The 12957-nt window shown below is 29.1% G+C and overlaps 2 protein-coding genes across 2 annotated transcripts; both read left to right on the top strand.

Moving 5' to 3' along the window:
* The first annotated feature begins 637 nt into the window (after positions 1–637).
* On the top strand, positions 638–1153 carry LOC134833889 (keratin-associated protein 4-6-like). The gene is made up of 2 exons (XM_063848373.1): positions 638–957; positions 1015–1153. Exons 1-2 carry the CDS (start codon positions 638–640, stop codon positions 1151–1153), a joined length of 459 nt encoding a protein of 152 aa, XP_063704443.1.
* A 1813-nt stretch (positions 1154–2966) lies between these two features.
* On the top strand, positions 2967–4557 carry LOC134835015 (pupal cuticle protein Edg-78E). Its single transcript, XM_063849861.1, has 3 exons — positions 2967–3097; positions 3150–3397; positions 3742–4557. The coding sequence occupies exons 1-3, from the start codon at positions 3086–3088 to the stop codon at positions 4181–4183; spliced, it is 702 nt and encodes a 233-aa protein (XP_063705931.1). The 5' UTR covers positions 2967–3085; the 3' UTR covers positions 4184–4557.
* The last annotated feature ends 8400 nt before the right edge of the window (positions 4558–12957 follow it).

A 12957-nucleotide genomic window follows, 5' to 3' on the forward strand; every position in this document is an offset into this window, starting at 1 on the left:
ATAATAAATAAAATTTATTAAATTTATTTATAACTTTTTTTTTTAATTTTATTTATTTTTTTTATTAAAATTTCATATTTTTTTATTTATTTTTTTTTATTTAATTTGTTTAAGAATTCATAATTAAAATAATAATTATTTTTAATTTTTCATAAAAAAAATAATTAAAATCAAATTTATTTTTATTTTAGAAATTTAATATTTTTGGGAGAATTTTTCAAAAAAAATAATAAAAAATAAGGAAGGATGTTATCGAAAACATTTTTGACAATTGTTCTAACCTAAATAGCTAAAAAAAGCCAAGAGAACGTTAAATGAATGCTAATTACCGGACTATTGTTGGAGATTTATCTCCTTTATCTAATAATAAAATGAATGTCGTCGTCTCATGCCACACCTAATTAACGACGGATATGAGTAAAAGTTACGCAACCAATCACTTTTCAAACGACTTCAAAATGACATCAAAGTAACCTTTGAATTTTTAAAATTTTCACAGAAAAATTAACGAATTTCATTCCTTTTCGAGAGTTCATTCAATAAACATCTTTCCTTAAATTAAAAAAAAAAATAAAAAAAAATCTAAATTTTCAAATTAAATTAAATTTTTAGTTTTTCATCAATTAAAACAAACAAAATGTGTGATCCATGTTGCTTTCCCTGTGATCCCTGCTGTGCTCCTTGCTGTGAGCCAATTTGTCCTCCGTGTGGTCCATGTTGCCCTCCAAAGAGCTGTAAAGACTTCGAGTTACGCGGCGGAGTTTTATACTCGAAATGCGATTGTGTGAAACGAAATGGACTTCAATACGATTGTCCTCGAGCCATGTGTCAAGGTCAACCGTGTTGTTTAACGCTCCCCAATCCGAGTTGCTGCCCATCGAAATTCATGTCTCGTTTTGACGGAGTTACTTTTGGAAAGCCAAGTAATCCTCCAGCTCCGAAATCTTGTTCAATTAGGCAAGTTTTGATTTTTCGAAAAATTTTGAAAAATTTTTATGAAATTTTTCTTTTCAGAGTTTCATGCCCAAAACCTTCATGCAATCCATGTTGCCCTCCCATGGGATGTAGCCCGTGCTGCGATCCTTGTGAAGAATATTGCATTGGACCATGCGGACCAACAACTGATTGCGCTCCATGTTATCCAAGTTGTTAAAAAGCTGTCTGTCACACTTTTTGTCATCAGTTGGGTAATAAAGAGAAAAAACAATACCAACTTATTATTATTATTAATACATATTTTTGTAACGAGTTTATTTGTACTAAAAATGCAATGAAATTGCTTAGCTTTACTCTACAAACCTGAAAACCAAAGCACGTGTCCGATTTTCTTGTATAACAAAATGCAATAAATTCGATTTTTTTTTCGTGTTATCTAATCGAATGTTTTCTAGCGAGAAATGGCAGTAGTCGGGCAGTAGGCTAAACAAAGGTAATGAATGAACCGCAATTGAATAAAGTAAATAGAGTAACGTGTTAATTGGAGGAATTTACGTGACTCGGGTGAGCGTTTTGGGGTAATCGTGTGTGTAACAAATTGCTTCTGCAGTTAAAATTTTACCCTTGGGTGATGTTTTTATGGGTTTATTTGTTGTTTTTGTACCAATATGGATTTTTAATTCATTCAGAATTTTAAAAAATCCTTTGTGAGAGACATATTTGTAAAAAAAAAACCCATAGACGTCAAATATTCAATAGTTTCTTGAGCTTTCAAGTTGCAACCGACGACAGGTATTTGTGACGAAGCAACTTACCAAATAATTTTTCATTCTTGCTTCAATTACTTTTCAACTTTGTCTCTCACATTGTATTTTATTTTATTTTATTTTACATGTTTAAATGAATTCGTCTTTGTGAAGACATTACATTCATTCTTTTTATTCAACTTTTAGTTTTTTTTTCATTTCGCAAATTTGAAAAAAATTTGCAATTTTCTTTTTCCTCGAAAGTTCCGAAATTTTAAGCAATTCTTCCATGAAGGTATCATCTCCTTTGTTTGAATTTCCATCATTAATTTCAATTATGTCATCTTCCAGAATATTTTTCCGTCATTTTGTTGCGATTTCTCAGCTGCATTTTAATAGGTGTTCTTTGTAGGCTCATTTTAATAAATTCGTTAGACAAAATGTTTAGCTTTACTTTTGAATTTAGAATGGAGTTAATAACTTATAAAAAGTGCTTAAATTTATTTTTTAAATTAAATTTTCATTAGCAGAAAAAATTTAACTATATTCCTTTCAACGCCTCAAAATTGTAATAAATTGCATACTGTAACTGCGATCAATTTGTTAAACTTCGATCTCCATGCTTCTCCTTCAAATTCTTCGAAAAGCTCGGATTAAAGCTCTTAACTTTAATCCGAAGAATAGAAATCCGTTCTGCGAATTGTCCCCTTCTAACTTGAAAAATTAATTAATTAAGTTTCCTTCTTGTTCTTCCTTAACCTTCATTAAATTGACTCTTAGTTTATTGATTACATAACTATCAAACTTACCTCAAAAGTTGACTTTAACTAATTTCTGACTTTACTTGTTCATTTGAATCTTCCTGATATTCACTTCCTAAAAATTCTTCATAAGCATGATCTCCAAAAACTAATTTTTCTCGTTTACCGAGTTCATTCTCATTCTCCTTCTAAACGAGTCTTTGATTGAATAACAAACAAATCTAACCCCACTTTTACGTATACAAATCGCAATCTGCATGCTCCCTTAGCCGATCGACTCGAGTCAAGTAATTCCATTGTACGTTCGTTAATATTTAAAAGTTACTTACAAAAAAAAAGTTAAATGAGCATATCGTACGTGGGGCTGTTGCTGTATAGTACGAACAATGCATGTTATTTGTGTTTACTATAGCAGAAGTAGAATTAAAAAGGGGCAGCCAAGGTTTTCTTTCACCTCGTCATATAAAAGTCAATGAGTGTGGCGTTACAAAGCACAGTACCTTTTCATTCGTTGAGAAGTCAAGAAGAACATTTTTTTTTCAAATTAATTCAGCTTAATTTAAAAATTATACTTTAGTGTCAAAGGCTTTTGCATAGCAGTTTAGACATATTTTAATTTTTTACCTGAAATCTTTAAGAAAAATGTTTCGATTGGTAAGTTAGTGAGAAATACTTACGTGAAAAAATTCTAATTAAATAAAAATAGATCTTAGCTTCCGCATTGGTCGCCATTGTTGCGGCACAATCTTACCATGGAGATCCACGTACCGCTGCGATCATCAGTGAACAAAGATACTTGAGCGGCGATGGAAAATTCGGTGCTGCCTATACACAGGAAGATGGCACGAATTTCAAAGAGGAGACTGATGCTGATGGTACACGTCGCGGTTCATACTCGTACGTTGATCCATCAGGACAAAAGAGAACCATCTCCTACACTGCTGGCAAAAATGGGTAAGTTTCCGCTCTATTTCGAAAAAAAATCGTGAAAGAAAACGCCTAATCATGATATTTATCGTTCTGTTAAATAATAAGACTCGATGGTAATATTTTTGTGTTATGTGATCAAAGAATGTTCAGTCGAGTGGAAAGATTCCTATAACGAACTAAACTAAACAAGTAATGAACATTTAATTTGCCATATTTTGCGCATTTGCACCAGAAAATTGTTGAAGCGAGACCTTCGTAAACGTTACCACGCCAATTATTAAATTATATTCAAATCACGATAAAATAATTATTTCTTGAAAAGTTAAAGAAAAAATGTGTCAATGAACTTACCTTTTTTTTCATTTCAGATTCGTTGCTTCAGGTAACGATATCCCCGTTGCTCCTGCTCCTCCTCCACACGCTGCTCCCGTTCCAGCTTATCAACCTGATGCTCGTTACAATCCAGCTCCCGTTGCTCCCGCTCCAGCTGCTCGTAGCTACTTGAGCGACGATGACTTCATCCATAGCGGCCAATACGACGAACGTTTCAACGATCCCAACTTTGCTCCCAACAAGAATTCCGCTCCTGCCTATAACCAACATTACACTGCTCCTGCTCCCGTTCAACAAGCTCCTGCTTACCATGCTCCCGCTCCAAAACCCGTTCAACAAACTTACCAACCTCAGCAACCTTATTTCCCTCCTCAACAGCAATATACCACGGAACAACCTCACAGATTCCAACCTCCGGGCAAACTCTCGTTGAACCGTACTCCCGACGGTTTCAGCTACCAATTCAACAAAGCCTAAGAAGTTGTTTTTGATTTTTTTTATACCTTTTTGAGGAAGTGTGTTATTTTCTATACGAAATAAGTGTTAATAATTAAGAGTGTGAGACTTAAAAAAAAACTTTTAAAAAATTGATGTGTGCCAATTCTGTACCTTTATACAAATATTTACCCTTGACGACAATTAAGCAGCAGCAAACCCCTTTTTTCAACAACAGAACATACATCATCAGTAATTAATTAATTTGTGATACATGAAAAAATACTCAAAAGCAGCAAAAACTTCCTGGATGATTGATTGATTGATTGGTCAACAAAATTAGGCCTTTTATAAATATTTGGTTAAAAAAAAAGAAACAAAAAAAAATGAGTTAATTAGTAATAAATGCAATGAAAAATGTCACGAACTTGATTCTTTTTTTGTCAATTAATCTGCAGCAATTCAATTTTATGGCATTCCAATCAGGAAGTATTTAACGATTGTCTAGTCGTCGAGAATTTATTCATTCATTTAATTTCTTTGTGTGAGCAATGAACCAGTTTTTAATAATCAGTTTCATTTTATAATAAAAACATTATTTCGCATACAATGCAACGAGCTATAACGGACAATATCGCGGAGAATAACAGATACATGTCACACAGTTATAATAAATTGCATGGTATCACTTACACTTTCGCATGTACGCAGCAACGGGCGCACTTGCAGATGAATTTGCTTTGTGTGTAAGAAGAAATATTTTTAATAAAAGCAACGAAACCAGTTTTGACCATATGCGAGGCATGAGGTTGGCGTTTCAGGAAAAAAAAAATAAAGCCAAATAGACAAAGAAATGGTGCAATTTATGGGGAGTAGAGTAGAGTAGATTAGATGATTATAATGCTGAAATGTGTTTCAGATGGAAAAATAATGCGATTTTAGACGTATTGATGTCTGTCTGTGAAGAAAATACTCCAAATTTAAGCTGAAGGTATGAAAATATAAAATTAAAAAAAAACTTTTAAAGGTAAGTTCTATAAAAATTTTTTAAAGTAAAAATTTTTCAATATTAATACAAAATAATTTTTAGGATCATATAGAAAATTCGACAAAAGAAAATTTGCGAACAAGAATTTTCAATATTATGAACCATTGGCTACAATATAGTTTGAAAAATAATAGGATGGCAAAAGTCACTTACAAAAATTGTTAAGTATAAAGATTCCTTTGAATAGCCGAAATTAAAGAAAGAATGCAAATAATGAAGTTCTTTGTGAATCTTACTAAAAGAAGTTGCCAATCTAATGAGAGGACAATCCAAAACGAATATACTGCTCAAAAAATAGATATTGAAAAGAGGTTCGACACATACCATTTCATGAAAACAAATGAAAACCGATTCAAAGTAAAGTCAGAAGCAGATATGGAAGTATTAAAACGAAAAAAACTAAAGAAGAAATCAGAAGACAAGCTCCAAATTAAAGGTTCAGCAAAGAGAAGTTCTTATACAAAAATTCATAGAGAAAAAAGCAAACCAAGCAAAAATTGATATGCAATTTCACAGTTGCCAAAGTAAGAAAATGTAAAAGTTCTTGATCGAAAAAATATTTTTCAGTAAAAAGTATCAGTTTGCCAATGAAAAATGGTTAAAATTTAATAATTTATAAAGTCAAATCAAATCTTTCAAAGATTTTTTTCAAGGTTTCCTCTTAAACTACTGTAGGTACAATATATTTGAAGATTTTCAAGTTTTTTACTTGATTTTTTTTTACTTTTACTTTAATTTTTCAAATCAATGAAAAATGCGCTTAAATCGTTAGTTACTTCAATTAACGAAAACTTTCTACAATATTAGACAGGTTTAGTTGTGGTCTAGTTACCGTTTTAATAATAATTGTGTAAGTGACAGTTTGCCTTAGAGGCGGCATTGTTGAAGGTAAGTCAGAAATGTGATGAAATGTAGGGCCTTATAATTACAACGTAGGTCATGTTTTGTTAGTTCGAAAACTTCGCAATCAAGTACTTTTTAATTAAATTTTATTCCATTTCATTCATCATTACGTAATATTAATAATAACATAAAAGTAACAATAAAATACTAATAAATAAATGAGAATCAACAATTTTTAAACGCAAGCAAGTATTTTTCTAACAAAAATGTCTCTAAAGTAGATAAATAAAGTCCTAAATAAGCTTTGTGGTGGTTGTTTTTCCATGTTTGTGTCATGGTAATGTCTTTTTTTTCGTGTGTGTCGTTTTGTGATGATGTGTGAAATAGAAGAGAAAAATTTTTAACACTTGGGGCAATGATTTTTTTTTGTACACTTTTCCTCTTATCTAAATAGCGTCTCTTAGTTTAGTTGTTAAAGTTAAACACTCTTACGGGAGATGGGCCTGAATTGAAAGGGCGTCTTGGTCTTCTTCGTGGTCCTCCAGGCCCTTGAGGACCTCCTCGAGCTCCATCGGGAGAAGCTTTCACTGGATTCAATTTGGTAGCGGCTCCGTTAGCTCTTCCGCGTGCTCGTTGCGATTTCCGCAAATGCGTAAGAGCTTCACGAACCGCTTGTTCAAGCTTCTCATCTTCAGACGCTGCGATAAAATCAGTCAAACGTGAACTTTGAGGGGTTTTCTCGAAATATTTACCATTGCTGAAACTACTCGATGCGGCTCCTTGTAAATTTCCATAAGTTTGCTTCCATTTTGTGGGTTTTGTTGATTTATAGTTGTACGATGGAGGCGTCGTTGTCTTTGTAACTGCCTTAGCTTTGCCATAAGGAACTACTTCGCCAAAGTTAAAAGTTGATGTACTACTTGTTGCACTTCCGCCTGGCTTTGGTTTCGCATAAGACTCAAGTTCATCCAATTGTCGCTCGTGTTCGATTTGAATGTCCTTGATGTTGTAATCCCGCAAGTATTCGGCAGTTTTGCGATTTTTCTTACCAATTTTGGGGCCCTTGACAACCTCGATGTTCGATCCCAAGCCAAAGGGAATCTTATCTTCTGGTAAAATGAAAGCATTATCAAAATCAGCGATATATTTGGTGCCTTTTGTTTTGGATTTTTCGCCGAAACTTTGTTTGTAGTTATCCTCACCCCGTAGAATGTTTTTGACATCCGAGATCAGAGGTTTGGGAGATGGCGTGGTAGGGGGCGCTGTACGTAAGTTAGGGTTCGTCACAGACTTGATATACTCATCTAAGCTGTAGCCTTGGTAGTTTGGTTTACGATAGGGGGCAGCATCGTCAAATACTTGCCCACGATGTCCTTGTCCTTGAGTATTTTCGTTAGGCTCTTCTTGAACTGAGTATCCAGCTGATACGGGAAAACTTTTTGTCTCATGTTCCTTAATTTCTCCAATTGGAATTTGTTCGGCGCCACGAATCTCTTTTCCCTTATGACGAGCGAATCGACGAGGTTCAGGTTCCTTCAAGGAAAAAATGAAAATTTAAACTCAAAGCTTCAAGAAAAGTTTTCAAACCTTACCTCACTATCATCAGCTCTCACTTTGGTCGGATAAAGCCTACTTGAAACAGATAACGTATCATCGAACAACCTTCCTCGAACATCTCGTGACTCATATGCTCTCGTAAAACTGGATGTCGTTACAAGCAAAACTGATAGAAATATCTGTCAATTAATAAAAAAGTGATTAATTACTGAACTTTCTTCTTCTCAAGAGGTAGGCGTCTATTGAATCTCTGAATGGTGTGAAGAATCATTAACAACACGCGACAAATTGATGATAATCAGGTTTTAATTAACCCGCTTCTTTAGTTAGTCATTAGTTGAGATACCGCGCAATGTAAGCCACGCGTTGTAAATTATTTAACGAAAAAACCTGTTCAACAACGCCGACATCATAAATGAAAGTGAAAACGGAAGAATATGATTAAATAAAAAAAAATAAATAAATTGTAGCAATAAATATGTAAAACAATGATCTTCATACTCTCTCATGTTATTTACAGTTCCATGGATCAAGTTCATACGAAAAAGCGAAAAAGCAGAAAAAAAATAATAAATACAGGAAATAAATTGTAATAATATTTACGATAATCGTTAACAATCATAGCAATTGTATCTAATAAAAATAAAAATAATAACAGATGTGTTACAAAAAAAAAAAAAAAAAAAAAATGGAAAAATTACATAATTGACGCAAAAGTGCGAATATGATTATTTTTATTATTATAGATTACGCAAAAAAGAAAGATTTTATTGTTTTTATTTAATTTTATTTATTTTTGATTTCAACACGTGTCTCAAATTTACTAAATAAACAAAATCAATTATTTACTAAAAATCAAAAAGACGCAACAGGAAAAAAAACTGGAAATGCGCAAATAAATGCGGAATTGATCGTTTAAGATAAACTAGGTTTTTGTTGTAAATGGTTAGTAAAGTAGTAAGTAAAAGACGTGACATGAACGTGTTAACTTTATCTCTAAAACATATTTGCGCAAAAAAAAAGATTACATATGTCGTGTAAGTTTAAGTAAATGAAAAGTGAATCTACTTTCTCTGCGATGGGGGAATGGAAGTGAAGTGCATATATTTGCATGTTTTTGATACAGTGACCACTTTTGATTTCAAAGTAGTTCATGACATGCGTGACGATGAAGAGACGAGTTACAGAAGTTGGCGCGAAATTAATGATGATCATCTTGATAGGTGATTTGTATAAATGTGAGTTTTATCTTTAATGATTTTTTTTGTGGGTGTTAAATCGAGGTTTTTGACGTTTGATTAAAAGTTAATGATCGGAAAACATAAAATTATTATAAATTAATAGAAAATTAAAAAAAAAACATTATTTAAAGTTTAATTAAATTTTTAATAATTTTTAATTAATTTTTTAAATTTTTAATTTAATTAAATTAATTTCAAATTAATTTAATTTTAATTTTTGATTTTAAAATTTTTTTTAAGTTTTTTTAAATTAAAAATTACTTCCGGAAAATATATTGAATTAACAAAAAAATAAAAATTTTCATTTTGGAGTTAAATGTTGAAATTCAAGATCTTTAAAGAAGGATTTTATGCAACTTTAGTGAACTTAACATTAAATAGATAAAGTTCATGACTTTGAAAAGTTCCGTTATCAAAAATTTTATTATTATCAATTTTATTTAATTTTACTTGTTTTTAATGTTTTATAGAACAAAAGCATTTCAAAGCTTTCAACAAGATGATACTTTTAAATAAGTTAAAATTGAAAATATTTATAACAGCACAAAATTTTCAACTGAATTTTTGAGAAAAAAAATATTATTAATTTTAAAGATAATTTTGAGAAAAATTTTAAGCTTTAATTTTTGAGAAAAATTTGTCAGCTTTAAATTTTAAGCAAAATTTTAATTTCAATTTTTTTGAAAAAAATTTAATTAACTTAATTTTTATAAATTTCAAGTTTATAAATTTTCAAGTCATTTAAGGCATTTTGATTGATCTTTGATGTATAAAGTAAATTTTTACAAGAAATTGAATTTTAACAAATTTTAAAATTGATTTTAGGAGTTTAAATTTTATTCGTAATTTTTAATTTTCTTTAAAAATTATCATTAAAATTAATATTGAGTATAAAAATGAACCTTAAATTACTTCAATAATAGTTTTAAATCCGAAAAATTATTTTAAAATTAAAAATATTTATTACATCAAAAAAATTTTAACTTAATTTTTGAGAATAAAAAATAATTATCATTTTTTTTTTGGTAATTTTCAAATAAAAAAGCTTTAATTTTTGTGAAAAAATTTAAGCTCTAATTTTTGAGCATAAAATAAATTTTAAATAATATTTTTTTTAAACTTTATAATTTCTGAAACATTAAAAATTTTTAAAAGCCGAAATATTTAATCTTGATCTATTAAAATTTGTTTTAAACAATTACTTGATTCACTTTCAATCGAAAAACTTTAAAAAAAACCTTAAAATTGCATAAAAAATATTAAATAATTAATTTTTTTTTAATTTTCAACTTGAACTAATTTTTCACATTTCAATATTTTTCAGTATTTTTATGATATCTTGAACTTCTTTATGAATGTCATGATCAATATCATTTCAAAAATTATTAAAACTTGACGTACCAGCAACATTTTGTAAAATTTTTCTTTATCACAAATTTCGCAAGTTCACAATTTTTTTAGTCTTGATTTTTTTTTATATTTTTATGTTATTTTTTTAACTTTAAATGTTATTTTTTTGTTAAAAATTTTCCTTGTTGTTGTGTCTTGTTGTATTCTCTAAATAAAACTAAACATTTGAACGTTTATCTATTTTCTTTTATATCCGAAAGAAAGTACACTTCTCCTCATGTACCAAACACAAAAAACAACTCAAAAAAAAGTCTTTCGCGTATATACGCGACGCAAAGTGCACCTCTAACTTTTTATTTCCTTCCATATAGCTTCGTAGCTCGGAGTATTTTCCATCCGCATGTACATATCGTGGCATGTAGAAACTTCGACGGAACGCGCGAAACAAGATTGCAGCTGTCAACATTGGCAAAGAAATTTGTAACAAATTCATATCTCGTGCACATTTTTGCCGTTCAGTAGGTGAAATATGTCAGGCAATTAACGTGATTCCAACTTCCTTGGTCATCATGACGACAAAACTGAGCTCATTGAGTCCATTTATGGCTTTATTTGGTCTAAAAATACCGAAGAAAAGTCAAAAGTCATGAAGATGGAACATTGGCAATTCACGCGTGTAACGGCATGACGAAGCACCTTTTCACTTTCATTCGATTTCTGTTACATTATTCATGGTTTTGGACTACTTCTCATCGTGTAAAGAGCATTCAAGCATCGCCGAAAAAAATATCACTTATCACAAGTTATCTCACAATTGAGCGCTGTCTTCATTAATGTAACGTTTCTTTGTTTCATTCGTAATCAAATCGTCAGAAAATGCGGCTACTAGAAAAGAAAGTGCAATGTCATAATCTTCGTATTGAATTGTTGTGTTGCGTAATCCATCTGCCGAGTAGTAAATTGCTCATTCAAGACATTAGAAGACAAAGACGCGCATTGCATTTTGAACGTTCCATTTGTAGTTTAATATGTTACAAACGGCAAAAAAAAGACGTTAACTATCATGTAAAATCTTTCGTATAAACTTTAATTATAACTCGTTTTCTTGCATTTGAGCAACATTTGAGAGACAACATAGTTGTTTTTCTTTTTCCTTATGTGAGACTAATCAACCCAGAAATGATACGATACAGAAAAAACGGCTTTAAATTAAACAAAAAGGAAATTATTAAACTTGATTCGTGTCTTGCTGTGCCGGTACGATCCTCGATCTAATAATTTAAATTAATTTTTTTATTTGTTATTATTTCCTTTTAATTTGAGTTTAGCATTAATTTTGATAATTTTTTTTTAAAAATTATTCTTTAAAAAATTCGTTAAAATTTTCGCGCCAATTTTTAAACATTTTTTATCGCGTGAAAATATCAAGAAGAAAAACGGAAGATAATAAAAGTGTAATTGAGGAAAGATGTGAAATCAGCTTAAAGCGATAATTAAGTTTATCTTTTTAATATTTGTGGAAAAAAGGAAGGAAGGAAAATTACAAATCCTGAAAAAAATTGCGTTTTTAATAAATAAGTGAAAAGTTCACTTAATTTTGAAATTCAGAAGGCTAAGAATAATTTTTCATTTTCGATAATCAAAAAAAAAATTAAATTAAATTAAATTAATAATTTTTTTTTTTGAAGAATTTTAAATATAAAAAAAATATAATTAAATTTAAAAATTAAATTATTATTAATAAAATTATTTTTTTATATCTCAATTTTAATTAAAGTAATTTTTAATAGAATTGTTAGAAATTATTTCAAAAATTTTTTTCAAATTTTTCAAATAATTTTTTAATATTTTTCCATTATTTTAAAAATTTTCCATAATAAATATTTCTGAAACGAATGAAATAATTCTTAAATATTTATTATGGAAAATTTTTAAATGATGCAAAAATATAAAAAAAAATTATTTGAAATATTATTTAAAAAATTTAAATGACTTTTAACAAGTCTATTAAAAATTACTTTAAATTAAAATTATGAAAAAAATAATTTTTCATTAAAGTATTTTTCAATTTTTTTTTTGTAATTTCGACGTATTTATTTAAACTAAACTTTTAAAGGATAATTTAAAATACTTTATGAATATATGAAAAATAATTTAGATATTAGCTCTGAACCCAAATTTCGGAAATATTTAGACCGTTATCATTATTGAAGCCAATTAAGCTATAATTTTAATTTTCGGAAAGAAAATTACAGCTGTCAGAAAAATTATTAAATAATTTTAATGTTTAATAAAATTAATTTTTTAAAATAATTATTGTTTAAAAATTCACTACTTTTCAATCAATGAAATTTCGATTTCAAATTTTTCAGATTTTTTTAGCATTTTTTAGCCCTTATTAAACTCTTAAATAGATCTGAGCCATTTAATAAATTTAAAGAAAAAAATTTTTTTTCGAACTGTGAATGTGCAATTTATTTATCATCCAAACAAATATTTTATTTTAATTCTAATGTGCATAAATAAATTTTCTATTATATTTTTTTGATAAATTTCTATTTCTTTATATTTTATATATAATTTTTTTTTTAATTTTTAATTAATTATCGACAAGATCACTCCATTTAATTTCAATTTTTTCGTCAATTTGGGTCCATTAAAAATTTTTATTTTTCATTTTGAAAGTTTTATGGCAAAAAATTTGAAATTAAACATGAAGACCGTTTTCATCTTTTATTTTTTTGTTATTTCTAATTAACATAGTTTCGTAAGCTAGG

The sequence above is a fragment of the Culicoides brevitarsis genome, chromosome 3, assembly GCF_036172545.1.
Source record: "Culicoides brevitarsis isolate CSIRO-B50_1 chromosome 3, AGI_CSIRO_Cbre_v1, whole genome shotgun sequence".
Lineage (NCBI taxonomy): Eukaryota > Metazoa > Arthropoda > Insecta > Diptera > Ceratopogonidae > Culicoides > Culicoides brevitarsis.

Excerpts from the sequence above, each read along its gene's own strand:
- LOC134833889 (XM_063848373.1), top strand. The coding sequence starts at position 638 with ATGTGTGATCCATGTTGCTTTCCCTGTGATCCCTGCTGTGCTCCTTGC. Across the intron at positions 958-1,014 it reads CCGAAATCTTGTTCAATTAG|AGTTTCATGCCCAAAACCTT; the intron begins GCAAGTTTTGAT and ends TTTTCTTTTCAG.
- LOC134835015 (XM_063849861.1), top strand. Across the intron at positions 3,398-3,741 it reads TACACTGCTGGCAAAAATGG|ATTCGTTGCTTCAGGTAACG; the intron begins GTAAGTTTCCGC and ends TTTTCATTTCAG.